Here is a 20,354-nt window from a genome sequence, read left to right as displayed (position 1 = left end):
TTTCTTTCTTTCTTTCTTTCTTTCTTTCTTTCTTTCTTTCTTTCTTTCTTTTTTTTTTTTTACCTCTTAACAGTCTAATACTACAGTTGCTTTTCTCTAATCAACATTGTTTTACATGTCATGCTTATGCTTAATAAGCAAAACATTTTCTATTTGCTGTTTCAGAGTTATCTGGTACTGAGTTTCTTTTTCTTTTACTCACTCTGCAGTCACAAAATGAAAATGTAGACAGCATGTACAAACAAGAAGTTCGTGCAAAGTCAAGTTTTCAAAACCACATGCAAGTCTCAGCGGCACATGGCTCAGAGCTCGCACGCTCCAGGATCATGTAATACTGGCATGCAGATGAGAGGAGAGAAAAGCACCTACATCATGAGAAGAGGATGATGAAAGAGAATGACATTTTCTTTATGACAGTTATCTAATGCAAACCGTATACCCAGAACCTCTACCATAGTTGGAATGGGGGCAGAGAAGTAAATTTTTGTGGGAGTAGGGAACTGGACAGGAACATAACTGGAGGTCAAGTTGTTACTAACAACGGAGAATTTCTGTTCTGTACTTGGCCTCTTTGATGTTTCCTTCCCCCGCCTCGCCTCTCGCTTGGTATTATCCTCTGCTATGTCATGCAAAAAAAGATCAGGGCTAACACTGGAAATCACTTAACAAGCTCTAAACCTGACAGATCACAAGGGTATTCTCCACAATTTACACGAGAATTAAATTGGATATAAATACCTCCTGTTCTTACCGGTGGGTGTTGTGATTCCGTGTGTTAAAGGTGTGAAGCAGACAGGAAAGAGATAAATCTTTCATAAGTACATTGTAAATAGGCAAGGGGTATATAAACCATATTTATAGGTAATAGAGTCAAACAATGATAGATAAATAGCTGTCACAAAATATTTTTATCACAAAAATGGTCATAAATCTAGATTTTTATGGAGAAGGGAGGTAAAAATAATAAATGACTGTTTTACTACTGTTATTGAAATACTCTGGCAGTAGGAAACATTAAAATTGAGTGACACATAGTTTAATTAAAAGTTCTTGACACTGCTTAAGCCAGCCCAGCACTAGAGATTCCCCAGTGGTTTTGAATGCTGGTATCTTTGTTAAACAATCACAATCACAGCTTATGAAAGCTACCGATATATAGGTGATCTTTCTTGCAAGATTACAGTCATCTCAGAAGAGATCAATTTATTATGTGGATTTTTCACCATGAACTTTGGGACAACTGAAAGTAACAGCTCATGGACTTGAGTTACATTTTCTGTTTTTTTTTTTTTTTTTGCTCAAATGTGCTCATTTATTTCTTCAAATATATATTTTTATGATAATATGATTTTATTTATTAGTCAAATAAATCACATGCAGCTATGATAAATTTATCTATATATAAACATGTCTTTGAGTTGGCAGTAATTGCTCTATGGCATCCACCATGACTTCCAATTTTGATCCATTGTCTTTTTGCTAGAACGACTCTGATCAAATGGAAAATAGCAATCTTAATTGTACATATACACTTACACAATAATGGCACCATGGAACTGACAGAATTATTTAATATGAATGATGTATTTTCAGGAGATGTATTTTAGAACGAGCAGGAGGTGCCATGAAGATGCACTGTACTTTTGTCTTTTTCTACAGCTCTGTAATATGTAGTAGGGTTTGGCTCTGCTGCATAATTTATCTGTAGCATTGAGTGAGTCTCCAAAGCCTTACAACATGGATAATAATGTTAATTATTGGAATTACCCTATGTATGGGATAATGCTCCTCCCAGAAGCCATAGGTCTTAATTCTAACAAGAGCTCTCCAGAACCCGGTCATCTTAAGTATGCTGACTTTTGCACAGTGATTCAGGAGGAGCTTGTAAAAAGTGTCTTTTTTCTCTCTCTCTTTTTAATATCAACTATTTTAAAAGGTGTTAAGGAATGTCTATCCCCTCACCCTGTTGAGCAGAAGGAGTCATTAAACTAAGTATATTGAAATGGAATATAATCAGTTGTTAAGGGAAGTATGAAACTTCCTATCAGAAAATGCTTGCTAACATACTTAAGGTCTCTATTCTTTCCTACAAGTGTTCAAGATGTCCTGCTTCAAAACATTATCCAAAGATAATCTTGTATCTTTGCTTAGGGCCATAAGAATTGTCACAGTTTGTTTTCCAAATATTAATTTTGTTGTTATTGTTGTTGTTGTTTGTTTATAACCAGGCCATACCACAGAGGCCCGAGTTTTAGCTAAGACAATGTTTCCTTTCATTGGAGGAGGGAACTCTCTGACACGTAGCTATATCAGTTTGCATCACGTTATAATGCCTTCGCCACACAGTATAACTAGATACAGCATCATGCAATGCCATGAATTGAGAATGAGACACTATCTCCAGGGGAGAAAATAAACATCCAAGAGAAGAAAACAAAAGCACAGGGCTCGAAGCTGGTGAGACTGGCCTTTTACTTTGCTCTAGCTGTAATGCCCGCACAGCTTCTGTTCTGGGAAACAGAAATACATACCATGTTCATGTCAATGCCGTTGGTGTACGTCCACGCGTGCTGGAAATATTCTTCAAGCCGTTGCCTCAGAGGGTTGGGGATTTGGTGGAAGCGGATGAACTCCTTCACTCTCAGCATCTGCATGTGGTACCTGGCAGTTCCCGAGTATAGTCTTTGAATAATTGCAGAAACATTCCCAAAAATGCTTGCATACATTAAGGCTGGATTGGATAGAAAACAAAGTTACGGGGAAACACTGCACTTGGGCATAGTATATTTTCGCAGAATAGCAAAATTGCTGATTTTAATTATTTAACCCAAGCATGTCAGTTTACCCCTGGCCCTTGGGTAAACTCATCCTTCTTTACATAAATTGTCATGATTTAAAATAAAATTGATATTGCCTTACAAGATACACATGCAACTGAGAACATTAAGTACGATGTTCAATACATCTGTGAGAAGCCGTCTTATTTGTAATAAGCTGAACCATAGTCAACATTACCATATTTTTCTGAAAAAGATTCATGAGGCAAAAATATCTTTTAGGAGTCTTAAAACCACCTTTTTAGTAATATAGACTTCTCATCAAGTTCTGGTGGGCAACTAAGAGCATTGACAATTCCCTGCATTGTTTTAGAGGTCTCCAGGACACCCCTGACCAACAACTCTAGGGGAAGTATTACGTACATGGCCCTGGACTTTTAATTTGGTGACCTATGGCTTCTGGGAGGAGCATTATCCCATACATAGGGTAATTCCAATTAAGCGTATGTATCTTATTAAACAGTAGGTTTGCATATGACAGAGTATTGCATATGACAGAACATGGTGAAACCTAACTCATATAGACCAGGAAGCTTTTTCCCTGCTGGCTGGCTTTCATGGTATTTGAAGATAATATGCAAAGTGCTAGGGACAAAAGTGATCGACAGTCTTACTCAGCTGTGACCTCTTAAGAGCTAAAATAATGATGAGCACGGTAAAATATGCCCATGGGTGCCACAGTAAGAGAGCAGTAACCAACATAAGGTTAGCTCCACAGGAGGAAATTCATGCCTAGCACTGTAAATCTGGCTAAGAACACACTGTGAAGAAGGTGATATGCTCCAGGGTGAACCTACCGCCATTACTTTACTAAATGGACATAGTATCAACCTGCTCTCTAAATCTGTATCTCTCACCCAGATATTAGCGAAACCCTTGGACCTTAGGAGAGATAGTCTTTAGTGCTGCAGACAGGTAACACTGAAACTCACCATGGGTCAAAAGGCAGGGAGTCAGTGTACCAGGAGTACTCAGCCACACATGGAACACCTGTAGTACCTTCTCCTCTCCCTTCCAGGCCCAGCGAACATCAGGGAAAAGGAGATGAAGTAGATTTCAAGGGCCAGAGTCAGGGAGGACAAGAGCAAAACAGTGTCTTTTAGATGACAGGGTCATTGTTGTACTCATGAACTCATGGCGGGTGTGTTTGGCCTGCACAAGACCAAGCCAGGCAACATTCCACAACAGAGGAAGAAAGAGCAGCTCTTAAGAGTCGATGGCTTCTGGTGGTGGTGGGGGGGTGGGGGCAGAAAAATTAGTTTTTTTTTAAGGTTGTGGTTCCTGGTAGAGCAACCATGTTCCAGAGAATGACCCCATAACCGTGGGTAGCACAAAGTGGACTCAGTGGGTTATGGGAAAAGGTGGGTAGTGACATGAAGTTGGGAGGAGACAGAGAAGAAGGGGAGCTGGGAGGAGTGAGGGGTGGCCATGATTAAACTACGTTGCATGCATGTATGACATTCTGAATTAATAAGATATTATAATGAAAATTTAAAAACTAAATGTTGAATTAGACTTAAAATATTGTTTTTAAAACAAGGAAACAAGGGCTTATTTCTATCACAGTCTGGAATGAAATCTTGTTATAAATAAAATGGTGTTGCAAATTTTCAATACTTCAGAATTCCTAAGTAATCGACTAATTTTCTTACAGAACGTAGAGTTTTCTTAGAGTGTTAATTTGTACTTAATTTTTTAGTTTATTTAAATTTGATCATATATATGATATATGAGATATACTATATCTATATACACATATATCAAATTAAATATGATGTGTATATATTATCTATCATATGATGATATATACAATTTGATATATATGTATATATAATTTGAATACACACACATATCTGACTTACAAAATGAATATTGCTTAACTTTTTCCAGGAAAGCTATAACACATTTTTGCTTATCTATGGAGAGAAAGAGCGATGATACAAATTTACATTCAGCTTTTAGAATATTCTCATATATACTTCTGGGTATAACTTTAAAAAATGTGTATGAGTTTTTTGGGTTTTTTTGCCTGCATGTAGGTATGTGCACCATGTATATGCCTTATGTCCACAGAGGTCCAAAAAGGGGGTCAGATCTCCTGGAACTGAAATTTCAGGTGGTTGTGAGCCACTGTTCAGATACTGAGAACTGAAGCCGGATTTTCTGTGAGAATAACAAGCGCTCTTAGCCACTGAGCCATTTCTCCAGCCCTGGAGCTAAATTTTCATTTAAAATAAAAATTTTATGTTCTTGTTGTCTTCCTTTTTGCGTTTGCATTTCTAATAATTCTAACATGGAAACACTTATGTTTCATGTAGAAAAATCACATGATGTATGCTCTGCTTAAGGATCTTTGGGAATCTGTCAGGAACTTCGATGTGGCAATAAAGGTTTCAGTCTCTGGGGCCACAGTATACCAAGCAGGTAAAGAAGCATCAAAAGCAACATCACATTTTGAAGCATGGGATTCAGTTATGTCCACCTGACACATATTTTTTCCTTGACATGAATCTTCTGGATGGTCTCTGAAAACTATGGATGAGCTGGTGTGTCTGGATAGGGGGCTCCCTTATTCTGAGGAAATAGGAGGAGGGAGAATGTGCAAGGGTGGGTGTGATTGTGAGAGGAGGGAGGGGCCTATGACCGAGATATAAATTGAATTAATTAATTAAAAAAAGGGAAAAAAAAGCAGATGTCACCCAATTCAGGCTCTGCTACATTAACGAATTTCTTGACCACTTGTTTTCCCTCCTACCGCATTTCCTTTGAGTATCTTTTTGTGCTTAATTGTGATGGTCTTTGTGTGCCAGGGATGTCCAAAGAAGGTATGTTTCTGGTAAAGACATGATCATTTATTACGTAAAAAAGTGAGGAAATCTGAGGACTAACTTCATAACATCTTGACTGGGGCAGAGGATTCAGATAATTTTATTACACCTCACTCCATGTGAATCAGTAAGGGTGTGTCTGGTTAAAACTAACATTTAAACTAAGTAGTGCAGGTTGAATTCTCCTTTGCAGGTAGCCATCATTCATGCAGTCCACTGAGGGTCTGAGTAGACTGGAAATTGGAGCCAGGGAGGGTTCACTCTCTTACTGTCTAAGTTAGAGGATTAATCATCTCTTGACTTTGGACTGTACTAACCAAGGACGAAGTTATGCCTTGGTTCTCCTGCAAAACTCTGTGGATTACTTCCTTGTCCTAGTTATTGTTTTTGTTCTTCGGTGAAAATCTTGACTTACAGATTTGGAGTGGGGCTGGGTTGGCCTGTGGGTGAAACATTAATTATTTGAAACGTCAATCAGTTTCTTTAGGTTGCTTCTTCCACAGGGTGAAGCAGCAAATAGAAATTGTCTCCAATTTAAGTAAATTAATACGTTAAGAAGAGATATAGTGACATTCACCAGAAATTGATTCTTATGACTCATGTTAGAAGCATATTTTACTTATACTTATTATTATTTATATTTCCAAAGTAACTGTCACATACTTAGGAAGCAGCTACCGAGAGAAAAAGGCCCATATCACCTATTTTTCCCTGAAGCTCATAATACGAAAGGTTGAAGTCAGGAATCAGTTCTTATTGGGGCCTTAATAGATACAGTAGTTTTATCTCAATTTCTTCATGAAAATGGATCAAAATGCTAACAGGAAACCAGGAACTGCCAGCTGTCAGATGGAAAACCTAGATTCTAAGTATGTAATTGGGAACCTGAATGACAAATTGGAAGACATGTTCGGTAAATTCTATGCTGATGAATTTTAAATCCTAAGGGAGAGATGAGATTTTATCCCCTCCATCATTGTTCCACAGCGAAATGTTGCCAGCTAAAGAAAACAAATGATTATATTTTGCATATCTTATTTAGTTGTTTCCCATTCACTGGATTATAATATTGGTCAATTGTATAATGGCAAAATCAACAAATAAATGAAATAATAAATAAGACTCTTTGTATATGGAATTTTCTCTCTCCAAGTTAACATCTCATTTAGTCCTCTTAACATTCTTCAGTGGAAAGTTTTGACTTAATGAAAATTGTTTACTTTAGGTTAAACAATTTTTATAAACAAATTTTATTTTATAAGCATATCCTCCTTCAGCCCATACCCACACATATTAATTGCTAATAAAATATTAAGTATTCTACACTTGGCTTTTTAAAGTTTACTCCACGTGTTTTAAAGATATGTAACTTAAGAATGACACTTCATTGGTGCATAATTAGCACAGCCAATAACTAGATGTATCCCCTTTAAAAGTACAGTTTATTTAGTTGTGACAAACGTATACATTCCTGCAAGCACAGTTAGAGACCAGCCTGTTTCTGCCATCCCAGAACACTTCCTGGCATCACTCAGGTGCCTCTGCTCATTTCAGTCATGAAACCGCAGCGAGGAGTATCACTGGCTAGGGACCACAGCACACATACCGTCTGAGTTTGCTCTTGTTCTGCATTTGGCCGAGAATCATTGTGTCTATCAGAATTTCTTTTTAACTTTTTAAATCGTAACGATGTACCAGAGTTTTTTTTTATATCATCTGCTTATGGAAAAAACAGTTTTCTACACATTGGCTGTTATGAGGAAAACTGTTATGAACGTCTGTGTACAAATATTTGTGTGGGCATGTACTTTCATTTCCTCTCTAAGCATCCAGGTGGGGAATTCCTGCATGGCGTGGCTTGTTTAACTTTACGTGAAACACATTGTTTGCTAGACTGGTCTTATTTTATGATCCCACCAGCATACTATGGCAATACCATTTGTTCTGTTTCCTGCCGACGTTTGGTATTGCCACTTTAAATTTACCAGGATAGCATGTGTGGTGTGTCTCATTAATGCTTAATTTGCATTTCACCAATGACCAATGCTACTTTAAATGGACTTTTTCAACATTAAGATGTCTTTTTTTTGTGCTGTGTCTGTAAAATAATTTGCTTATTAACATAAACCAATTATCTCTTTGTCAAGTTGCAAAAATTCTTATATTCTGGATGCCAGTCTTTTTTGTATTGATATCCTCAAACTATTTTCTTCTAGCTTTTCAGTTTCACTTTCTTTGTTTTGAACATTGTCATTTGATTTTCAGAGACAGTGTCTCAACATATTGTTCTGGCTGACCTGAAAATCATTGCGTAGAGCAGGGTGGCCTCAAACTCACACCTGTCTCTTCCTACCGAGTGCCGTGATTAAAGGCATGCACCATCACACCCAGTTGAACAATGTGATTTGAAAATAAAAGTAATTTTGATGTAATGCAATTGATCAATTTTTATTTTAAAGATCTTTTGTTTATCATAATGTTATCCATAGTGCAATTTGTTGTAAGTTGTCAACCACAAATCTGTCCTTAATTGTTTTCTTTTGGTTATTGTTGTTATGGCAATGGTGGTGGTATTGGGAATTAAATTCAGGGTCTTTCACACCAGTAAGACACTCTACCACTGACCCGCAGCTCAAGCCCCACAGTCGAGCTTTTCACCCAAAGTGTACAATAAGACTGCAGTCCATGTCATCATAAGACTTCTCAGTCTAATTTGATTGTGTTCACTGTGCCCTTTGCTGTGGCAGAAGTGGGGAGACAATGTTGACGTGGCTCTTGGACTCTGCAAACCAAACGAACAAGAGCAACATTTACACCAATCGCATCACTAAGACCACTGGTGTATTCTTGAGGACCATGCGGGATGAGAGCACTTAGCACAGACGATGGTTAGCCTGGAGCCCTGCGCCCGCCCTGTGCAGGGAAGTGGCGCAGCCAAACCAGGCGTAGCAGGGATGGTGTGAGGGCTCACCTCAACTGGGCAACAGTATTAATTATTTGGCTTTTCAGTGTCTTGGGATTGAGACATCCCTTTTGTAACGCTGAGCACTTGTGGCTCAGTCCAGCCTTGTAAAAAAAAGAAGTTTTAATTGTACTAACCTTTTAGGAAGAATTTATATTCACCAACTGTCTCTATGCATGTGTTCAAATAGTTTCCTAATTTTCTGTCAGCTCTATAATTTTTTCCTATTTTATATACCTTGAAGTTACTTGTTTTTGCCGACTTTGTAAGACAGAAATTTAGAACTTCTAGGTTATGGCTTTTTTCTTTATAATAAAACTCTTTGAACATTGTTTTAGCTGATTCCTACAGGTTTGGGCAGATTTTATTCTAATTTTCATTAACTTTGTTTCTAGTTTTCTATGTAATTATTTCTTTCTCAAACAGTTAATACTGCTGCAACGATTCAGGAATTTCCCAGCAGTGATGGACTTCTGCATCACCTTCTCTTCTTTGTCCTGCCATTGTCATACCTCTTTTCACATATTTACAAACCTAGCAATTCATAGACATTATTTTTACATTAGTCAATTATTTTGAACACATATAAAGACACGGGAGAATGTGCTCAACTCATCCATATATTTTAGTTTTTATATTCTTCATTCCTAGGTGTTTCACACTATCTCAGGGTTTATTTCTCCATTCACTGGAAGAATTTTATAGTCTGCTCATGATAAATGATGTGGTTTGCCTTCTTGTCCTTACTTAAAATACAGTTTAATCATAAATTTCCATGTTGAAAGATAATCTTTTTCTTTCAATTAGAAGATCAATTTAGAGATCTTTTCCTATTGTCTTGTTGATTCCATTGTATGTAATAAATCTGTCAAATTTGTTCTGTTTGTTATATATAATGTCTTGATTTTCCTTTTTACCACCTTTGAAATTTTCACTCTATGACTAGTTTTTGGCATTTTGATAATGTGCCTTGATATGTCCTGTTCACAGTTTGTTTAGTATTAGAATTTTTTTGATACTCTAGTTAACAGTTTTCCTCAATCTTGGAAAAAAATGAAAACCAAGTCATGTAATTTTTGAACACTTCTAAACTTGCTCCTTTAATTCTGGGGGTTCCACCTCCCTGTTTCTGTTTGCTCCTCTTCTTAAGGGTTGCATCCTTGCATCTGTCAAGCCTCGCCTGATAATCAAGTCATTTCTGTCAGTTCCACATGTCTTTTATTTGTTTTCTCTCTTGTTTATGCCCTGAACCTTCTTAGTGTCATAGTAGATAAAATTATTTTGAATTAATATTGCATAGTGCTTTACTTTTTTTTTTCTTTTAAAAATGTCAGATTGCTCTTTCTTTTTACTTATTTTTTTGGTGTGTATCTCTCTCTCTGTGTTATGTTGTTATATTAATATGTGTGCATGTGTGTGTTCATCCACATCTGCCACACAGGCATGTGTGGAGCCCAGAAGTTGGCATCAGACATGGAGATACTGTCCTTAGTCACTTGTCCAGCTGATTTTTTTTTTGAGCAAGGTGTATAGCTGGACTTGGATCTTGTCAGTGGACTGCCTGGCTAGCAAGCTCTAGGGATACTCCTTTCTCCGCACACAGTGATGGGTTAGAGTCACTTGTCACCAATGTCCAGATTTTTTATGTGGTTGTTGGGCATTAAAAAAAAAAAAAAAAAAAAAAAAAAAGGTCTTCAGGCTTACACAGTAAATACTTTACCCACGGAGAAATCTTCTTAGTTCTACACTATTTCATATACATTTTGTAAATGTATGTGTTGCAGTGTTTTCTATTGCCTCAAAAAAATAATCAAAGCTCCTCTAAATAGTCACTATCTATAGTCATATTAGGGTATAGTAGCATACTGGAATTCTTATTCCTATTCAACTATAACTTATTACTCAATTATTAATGTATCTCTAACCTTCCCCTACACTTTCCCTTTTCTTGTTGTTACCACTGATAAGTATGTGTACATACGTATTTCCACTGAAGTTATTTGCATTTCTTAACTATTACGAATTGTGTTGGGGTAAAGGTGGGTTATAGAGACATCTGTTTGGCTAATTTCATTACTCTTGAATATAAATCCAGTAATAAAACTGCTACATCATCATACAGTAATTTTATTTTATTTTTTATAATAGCTGTATTAGTTTGTGTTCTCACCAATCACTGAAGAGTTTTTTTTGTTTGTTTGTTTTTGTTTTTTTTTTTTCTGGTTGGCATTGATTTTTTTTTTTTGACTATAAATGTTTTTATTGGAGTGGTAGGAGATCATCTATTTTAATGGGTGTTTCCATGGGGATTAGAGACACTGAACATTTTCCTGTATTTGGTCATTTATTTGTCATCTTTTGATAAATGTCCATTTAAGCCCATTGTTCCTGTTAAATTGTACTGACTTTTGTTTTTGAGATTTTAGGGTTTTATCCATATTCGAGATAGTAAACCCTCTTCAGATGTATAGTTTGTAAATAGTTTCTCCCATTTTGTATATTGTCTCTTTACTAGATTGTTTTCTTTGTGTTTAGAAGCTTTTTAATTGGATGTAATCCCAGATGTCTAATTTGTGTTTGTTTCCTGTGTGTTAGATACTCTGTTCTTCAGATAGACCACTTGAAGATTGGGCTGATTTTTGTGTTGGGTAAGTGCTCTACTGCTGAGCTGTGTCCTTAGCCCAAAGATAAGGCATGAGGCTTGCTTTTAATGCTTTGTTAGGGCGATAAGACTTCTGGTACTATGGCTTTTTTTTTTTTTTCTGCTGGTTTGAATTTTAATGTCTCTCCTACCTGTGTGAGCTCTGAAAATAGTTCAGCTTGTACTTGTAAAGTCTGCCATTCCATGTATTTATGTCTTGGATGAGATCAGTAGGTTCATGTTGATACTCATCGTGTTCTCTGAATTTTTCTTTTTAAATCAGAACTGCCTCTTTTTATTTTTATTATTTTTCGACTTTCCGTATTGTAGATTTCAACCTCTTAGTTTCCGTGACTTCCGATCTTCCTTCCTCAGCTAATATGGCTTTTGTGGCTGCTTAGGGTGTTCTCTCTTCACTGCAGTCCTATCCCTCCAGGTAGGAAGCATGGGGCCCCCTGCTTTCGCTTTTGTTTTCTCTCAGGGATCATGATTCTCTGCTTGTTTCTGAGTCTGAAAACAATGACTTCATGCATCTTGCTTAGTTTTCTGTTTGTTTGATAGAGAACTGAGGCCCCTGTTACTCTATCATGGCTAGGGGCAGAACTTCAGTGACTGATACACTAAAACCAAGACAAGCCACCAAGTTCATTGTCAAGCAAGATTGAGCTGAAAGACACTCACTCACACGTCACTAGGTCATGGGTTTCTAAAAACTAAAATGCAAGCACTCCAAATTTAACAACAGCGTTATCTAGAAATTAGACATGTAGATATAAATGCACGGGCACACCCATATTCACACTTATTCACTTTTTTTTTCATTTTTTAAATTATGTACATTATTAAAATAAATTCTCCAATCACTATTTGGGGTACACAATCAGAAGTTCAGTGAAAATAGCAACTTTAAAACTGTCTATAGATGTTCTAGTTATTTGTATAAACTGTGACAATTTTTAATAGGCTCTTATTACATAGCCCAGGATGATCTCTACTTTTTGTTCTTTCTGTCATTAGTTCTGAGCACAGGGATTGGAAGTATGCTAACTTCTGTCTCCCATGAGATAGTTTAGAATTGCTTATTTTTATTTATTTTGCATAAAGATGCTATAATATGCATATATAATTTCCCTTTATCTGCAATGTGGCTCCAATTATTTTATAATAAATATTTAATTTAAGGAAGCTGAAGGATGATGGAATTTCAACTTGATAATCTTTAAGGTTATAATAAATGCATGGATGATAGTTTACATTAACATTTTGGTTTTGAATTCTAATTTTATGTTGAAATGAGACCCTTTTTTAGGTATAAGTCTTCCTTAGTGCATAAATATTGCAAATATATTAACCAATTAATTTTTGCATATAATTACATCTAAGAGGAGATACCAGTAATAAATACATCATTATGCCTAATAGCTAAGCAAATTTCATAAAGATTGTTATTATTGTTGGGCTTCAAGTCTTAATTTTACCTTTCCTCATAGTCATAACATCATAGATTGAGAGAACTCTCAAGCAATACCTGAAAACTTTTTCTGTGTGACCTCAAGCCTTGTACATCTTGTTTTGTTTAATGCTTATAGAATTATAGAAACAAGTCTTCGAATAAGTGATGTTGGTGGAATGTGAGTTGACATTTTCTCTGTCCTATTTGAATAGGGTTTTTTTTTTCTTAAAAAATCAAATTTATCTGTAGAAATTACAGTTTTTTTTAAAAGTATCAGTTAAGGTAACCAAGTATCATATTGTTAAAACAAATGAAAAGATAAGAAGCATGTAAGGAAAGAACCAAAGAAAAAAGGAGGAAAATACAGAAGAAGAAGAGAGAGGACAAAGAAAATGAAAAGGATGCGAGGAAGGGAGAATTGAGCAAGAGAAACAGTCACTATTTCTCTGAATTATTGTTTCTAAATATAGGTACTGTTTTCTTAAATATATATTCATATTTACTTTACTGATATAAATATTTAATAAAGAACAGAGACTTTTAATTGTCTGTTTGATACCAATGCAACTAACATCTTTAACTACTGTGAAATAAATTCCAAAAGATTTTTTTGCTGTTGTTGTTTAGTAATGGTGTTGTGTTTATGTGTGTTCATACGTGTTCACGCCCGTATGCATCTGTATGTGTCTGCACATGTGGAGGCCAGAAGTTGAGGTTCAATGCTTTCCTCAATCACTTTACACCACATAGATATTTCTTATTGCATTCTTATGTCTTAATTTTGAGTATGTATGCAATTGTGCATGTGTGTGTGTTTGTGTGCATGTGCAGGCCAGGACTTGTTGTATGGTCAGAGGACAACTAGTAGATGTCTGTGTTCTCCTTCCACCACATGAATCTGGACATTGAACTGGATTTGTCAGGTTTGGCAGTAGTTGCTTTATCAGCTCTGCCTTCTCACTGTCCCTTTCACCATATTTTTCATGTTTCTAACTGGATCTGAGCTCAACCAACCCCCTGTCTGGCCAGAAAGCCTTGAGGCTCCTCCTGTCCCTGCTCTCCTCTTGCTGTGGTTATAGGTGTTCCTGCTTCATCTGGCTTCTCTGTGGGTGCTGGGGGGACCAGGCAAGCTTGCAAGGCAAAACCTTTACTGACTGAATCAGCTCCCCAGCCCCTCCTCGTTAGAATTACTGATTAATTGCCTTGAATGTGTATTCCTATTTTTTAAATAGGCTCCAGTTCCATTGACTCCTGCATGTGTTTGTGGCCAAGAGTGGATGGAATTGGAAGATCTTGATGGGTTTTTAAGAAATGTATGCCCTTACGAAAATGTTATTGAAATAAAAATTATATTTTAGGCTGAGTAGATTACAGAGGGAACTCGTTTAAGTTTCATAAGTAGGCCTTATTTAGCCACATTTCAGTAATTAATATGGAAACCAATTGTCAAGATCTGTTGTCGGCTTTGGGCTATCCAAGGGCAATACTACTTTTGAAGATGTTGTCTGCTGTCATCCACATGTTCACTAGGGTTTTTTTTTTTTTTAAGTCAATTTCATCTTACCACAAAATATCTTACTGTAAATAATATCTGTAATAAATTATGCTTCCTGTAGAAAGCCACTTCTGGGTAAAAGGTAGCAACTTAAATCTTAGAACGATGTCAGAAAAAGAGAAATAACATCAGTAAGAGGGGACATTCTAAGTATAATTGCAATGGTTTTCCATGTATGAGAGTTTATGTGTAGAGAAAACAGCGATTAGTAATAAATTACGTTCACTTTTGCCTAGCAGTGAGTGAACTGTAGTTTTCAGACCCTCAGTCTAAAGACCTACATCACCCCAGTTTTATATCCAAGATATTCCGGGATTCAAAAGAAGCCTCATCGAAAGTAGAGAATGGTGACTTTACTATTGACGTTTGAGAATTCAAACCAACCATAAACAGAAAATATTTTCAAAAACTATGGCTGTACTACACATGCCCAAACATTTTTCTCATTCATCCTTATGTGGTTTATGTAGCATTTATGTTGTGGTAGGAAATATACGTAGTGTAGAGGTGATTTGATGTACATTTTTGGGACACTATTTTTAAAATTATTTTTTAAATTTTTTAAAAAAAAATTGTTTGCATGTGAGGGCTTGCATGTAACCATTTGCGCTATGTTCATGTCTTATACTCTCAGAGGCCAGAAGAGGGCATCCTGTAACTAGAGTTACAGGAGGTTGTGGGTGCTAGGAACAGAACACAGTGCCTATGCAAGGGTGTAGGTGTCCTAACCACTGAGCCATCGCTAGAGCCCTCAATGTGATACTATTTTATGTTAAGGACTTGACGAGGTTATTCGGGTTCAGACAACTTTGGTAGTCCCTTGAACTAAGCCTGGGATCACCAAGTGACGGGTTTATTTTAATTGACATTAAAGCTAGCTCTAAGAGAAGGCTATGAAGGGAATTTTCGTTTCTTCACTTCGCAGAGAAAAATCACACTCTAGAGGAGATAGTATCCGCATGTGTAATCCCCGTTTCTGTACAATTTCCATAATTTTACTTTATTCTCTATGTGGCACAAATACCAATTTTGTGCTATTATTTTTATCCTAACAGATAGCGAAAGAGAAATCTACTTACAGCCAATCAACATGACACAAATGGAAAAGATTTTCTCCGAATTGGTGTTGGGAGACACATTTCCAAATCCTACACTGGTTAAACTGCTGAAGGTAAAATAAAGTGCCGTGACGTATTTGTCTTTAATGGAAGGTCCGGAACTCGAGTCACTGTCATTGTAACGTTTCCCAATTTGTTGTCCTAAGGAATCCAACCATCCAATTTTGTCAGTCAGATAGGGCCTCTCCACATTCCCAATCGCGTACCAGATGCAAGCCAGCCAGTGGGCAATCAGGGCAAATATGCACATTAAGAGCATCAGAACCGCAGCGCCATATTCTGAGTACCGATCCAGTTTCCTGGCTACACGCACAAGACGAAGGAGACGTGCAGTCTTCAGAAGACCAATTAGAGTTGTTGTCTGCGGAAATAAACGCGTATGGTCAGAAAATGCTGTAAGCAACTGAACATCTGTTCACGTAAGGCAGAATTGTTAACAGAAAATGGAAGAAGAGGCTCAGGGTTGAATAAAGTAGACAGGTTAGTTCTTCCTTCGAAGAGTTTTAAATCCACTTTAAAAACGCTTTGAAAGGTATGTGACTCATTGAATCAGGGTCTTGGCAGACAAGATCCGTGGAAAGAGAATCTGCCTTCCCAACCTACGAAAGTGACCTTCAGACAATATGAACTTCCAAGGTGTTCCTTCCTCAACCAATGTTCAGGGAATGGATTGTGTGTCTTCCAACTATTATGCGCCACAATTAGAGTGTTGAAGGTAAGTACTCTCTAACAAAGAGAAACAGTTATTTATAGACAAAGGTTCTCTTCTAATGAGGAGAAACAAGGTCTGCTATTTCTTAAATGACATCTTTATATTAGCAACTGTGTGATATTGGGTATTTGGTGACATAGCTTGTAGAAAAAAATCACAAGAAAGGAAGACCCCAAAAGAGCTGGTGGCCCATCCTAAGCTGGAGTTGAAAAACACCTGAACAATATAAAGGAGACAGTCAAGTTCCTTCTGTAACTGTGAGAAGCCTTTTTGGATAAGTGCATGCATGAATTATAATCTACGTTTAAACAAAATTTTCTTTTTTTTCCTTGCTGAGTGCATCAAATTCATAAATCATTTCTTGCTATCCTGATGATATCATAATTGCATTTTGGAGTATGATACATCTTAACTAATTGCATGATTGTTACTGACCAGGTATTTAATGATATGATACTTTTGCATAATAATAGGCTATTTCACTGGTTGTTAGGAATTGAAATCTGGTAAGAACAAATTACAAGTTCATTTCTTATGTTTCCTAAATAATGTCAACTATAAGTACTATATAATTCACAGAACATATAATTATTCCATAGTTACATGGTGTTTACCAATCAATTATTGAGTAATTTTATCTCATTGTGGTGTTTATTTTGCAAACTACATCCAAATGTGTTAAGAATGCTAAGGTTTTAATTGAAGAAATAGTACATAGAATAACTATCATGCTATAGCTATGAGTATTGATTTAGTGAAAAATATTGCTAAGTATCTAGGAAAACTTTTTACGGAAAATTTATAGTAGATCCTCTGTTTTTCCCTTTGCTGTAGTCTAGCAGTCACAGGCAAAGGAGAATCCTTTAGACTCCCTTGAATTCATCTGTGTAAGATTGGAAGCTTCCAAAAGTAGGAGGAGTTTGCAGAGCTTGGATAAACTTGTCATAACTGGATTGTAATTTTGTTTGTCTTGGCTGTTCCAATGGTTAGTTATTATTATTTTTCACAGTGCAATGCAGAAAACGGGTTTTCCTTCTCACACATTTAAAGGCATGTGGACCTTCCATGAATTCCAGAATTTAAGATAGCATTACATGGTTCCCTGGAAGTAAAGTAAATGTCTCGATTTGTATCAACAATCCAAGTTTAGAGGTTGTGTGCAAGGACTTTTGAATGGACAGACTTAGTACTCCATTCTGCTTGCTCTGAATATGGCACTTTGGACAGGTTGTTCTTTTACTCTCAAGCTCAGTTACTCTGTAAATAGGAATATAATGCCTATAGGGTTGTAGGCAAAATCCAATACATGGTAGCTCTTCATGTTTCTGTTTAAACATCACCTCACATTTCTGTTTCAACAGTAGAACTGTATGCTACAGAAGTATGTTGATGGAGCGTTCACGCTTTCCAAATACACTACACAGACATCTGGAATCTCAAATGGAGGCCTGCAAACATGGACCATAGAGCTCGTTCAGAAAATAGCTGGGTTTTTAATAGACAAGGACTTCATCAAGGTATATTATTATAAGGCTTTTAAAGCAGGAGTCACCTTTGTTCAAAGTCTTACCTCCTTCACACAGGTCAGGCTCTTGAGTTTATTTCTTTTCCTAATATAACTGTTTATTTACTTATGTTTCAAACCGGAGCTCTTTAAAGTTTATTGCGCAAATACTAAAACTCTTATTCGGATAGAGAATAAAATGTTTCAAAATAATTGAAATATAATGCAGATTCACCAGGAAGTAGGTTAAATAAATTTCTTCGCAATACACAGACAGTTTTCCTAATGGGTTGTAAAGTAGTAGAGTAAAACTGGTGTTATAAAAAGGAAGACAATAGCCTGGTGGTGGTGGTGCATACCTTTAAACCCAGCACTAGAGAGGCAGAGGCAGGCAGAACTCCATGAGTTCAAGGCCTGGTCTACTGAGCTAGTTCCAGGACAGCCAGGGCTACACAGAGAAACCCTGTGCTACTCCTATCCCCACACCACCAAAAAAAGAAAAAAAAAAAAAAAAGAAAAACAATAAAAATCAGCTGTGCATGCTTCAAATCTTGTGCATTTCCACTTTTAGACCCTCTAAAATTTCTCCTATAATTAAAAATAGAAGTAAAGTTTATATGATACTAAGTTTTTCTAAGAGCATAAATCAGCATAACTTATATGATCATAGAGAAAGGTCATGTATTTTGGGGAAAGTAAGTTTAAGAAGTGTGGTGTGATAAAGTTTTAAGGTCATTGACATTTTTTTATATATGATAATTACAGAGATAATAAGTGAAGGGTGGAATAGAAGGAGGTAAAAGAGAAGGAAGAACAGAAGAGGAGGTAGAAGGGCAATGAGGGGAGAAGAGGCAGAGTGGGAGAAGAAGGGGAGATCATGAAGCAGCTGTGACTCTCACTTTCATGGTGATGAGGGGCTCCGTGAACAGTGACTTCCACAGCCATTCACAACTCTGCAAACATCTATCCAAGCATAACCATATAAGCTAGTTTTACAGTGTACCACTGTTGTGCCTTTTTTCTTTTGACAAATGCTGCCAGCTCAGTTGGGTCATCTTCGCTAGTGACCCTTGTGTATACTGCCACACTATCTTGTCTGAGGTTCTAGAGAGACAATAACTGATGACACCAAATTTCTGAGAGAATAGACTGGGACATTTCCAATCTCCTCTTGCTGAATAACTCTTGGAAAATTAAAAAAAAAAAAAAAAAAAAAAAAGAATGTAAGGGCCCTGGAGAGATGCATTGGTTAAGAGCATTGGCTGCTGTTCCAGAGGTCCTGAGTTCAATTCTCAGCAACCAAATGGTGGCTCACAATCATCTGATGCCCTCTTCTGGCCTGCAGGTGTACATGCAGAGAACACTCATACCTTAAATAAATAAATTCAACAGATCCTAAACTGTTATTATTTTTATAAATATGATAATAAAACAGAGAAGAAGTATGTGCTTCTACAATAGAAGAAAGATGCTTTTTCCCTCTTACCTATGTGCTACAGTAAGGAAGACACAAAATATTCTAGAATATCAAATTTCATCCTATAGTACCTGTGCAATCTAGAACTCAGCTTACTTATTATGTTTCAAAGATCAGTTTTTTTGAAGACTGTTTAGTAAAGAAACCTTACTTATACAAGATTTTCATTTTAAATGCTCCTTTTAGTCCTTTTTTATTTTGAAGAATTTTCCCCACAAATGCAATTACTTATCTCTCTTGAACAGTGAGTATAATCCAACAATAATGTTGTTTTAAAATATCTATTATTTATTAAAGGTTCTAAATGCCTTCTGATTTTGGTGGAAGTTAGGTTTTCTCATTAAATAAAAGCAGTTTTGATTAAACATGCAACTATGTTTTCGCAGATATGTTGTATCACAGACGAGACATAAGAAAGACTACATTAATTTTATGTGATGAACATAATGCAATAAATCAGTCAATTTCCTCTTTAAATACTAGAAACTTTTGTGAAGGACTGAAGTTAGGTAACTCTCATGAGGATTAATAACTCTTTACTCAAGAATAAGTCTACCCAGAGTTAAATTGAGAAAGCCTTACCAATAAAATAAATTATATGTCAAAAATTTAAAATCTGTTTTGTGAGGATAAGAATCATACTTAACACTGTTTACTATACTTAGTAAGCTTAATTGAGGTATACTCAGTAAAATTTAACCTTTAGATAAATTATAGCAATTATTCTTTATAAATGATGAAAGGTAAATATATTCTCTTTGGTTTTATCAAATGGGCTATAGAGCCATTCATCATTCAAAGTTTCACGTTAATACACCCTTCTATACTACTTCCCAAGAAATAAATGGGCAAAGTGTGGAGACAGTAACTTTTTCAAGTATAAATTTCATGATTCCACATTCTTTTTTTTTTTTTTTGCTTTGAAATTTATCCCAGGTAATTCCCATTCAAGTATATACTTTACATACCATTCAATGAATTTCTTAAACAATACAGCATTGTCTATTTTCTAGTCCTTTTTTTTTCAGTGTGTCTAATACTTTTTCAACATTTCTGAAGACATGTTTATTAATACTATCAAAGATCTATATTTGATATGTGAAGAACCCTGAGAAATTATCTAGCTTATTTCTTTACTCATATCAAACTTCACAAATGCTTCTACCAACTATGTGTTCCAAAAAATTGGGAATTCCTTTCAATATTTAACAATTTTAATAATCAATAGAATGATTTTGTTTCATAGTTAGCATTCTATCCCACTGTA

The 20,354-nt window shown here is 36.1% G+C and overlaps 1 protein-coding gene across 1 annotated transcript in view; it reads right to left on the bottom strand.

Moving 5' to 3' along the window:
* The window catches only part of Kcnh7 (potassium voltage-gated channel subfamily H member 7), a 489,239-nt gene that overhangs the window by 53,922 nt on the left and 414,963 nt on the right, over positions 1–20,354 (bottom strand). The window contains exons 8-9 of the mRNA XM_055600818.1: positions 15,356–15,755; positions 2,532–2,731 (exon numbers count right to left, since the gene is read on the bottom strand). Of these exons, the coding sequence (XP_055456793.1) occupies positions 2,532–2,731; positions 15,356–15,755 (600 nt within the window). The remainder of the gene's footprint in view (positions 1–2,531; positions 2,732–15,355; positions 15,756–20,354) is intronic.

Source organism: Psammomys obesus, unplaced genomic scaffold (genome assembly GCF_907164565.1).
Source record: "Psammomys obesus unplaced genomic scaffold, mPsaObe1.curated_primary_1811, whole genome shotgun sequence".
NCBI classification, from domain to species: Eukaryota; Metazoa; Chordata; class Mammalia; order Rodentia; family Muridae; genus Psammomys; species Psammomys obesus.
This window is presented reverse-complemented; position numbering and strand designations above follow the sequence as displayed.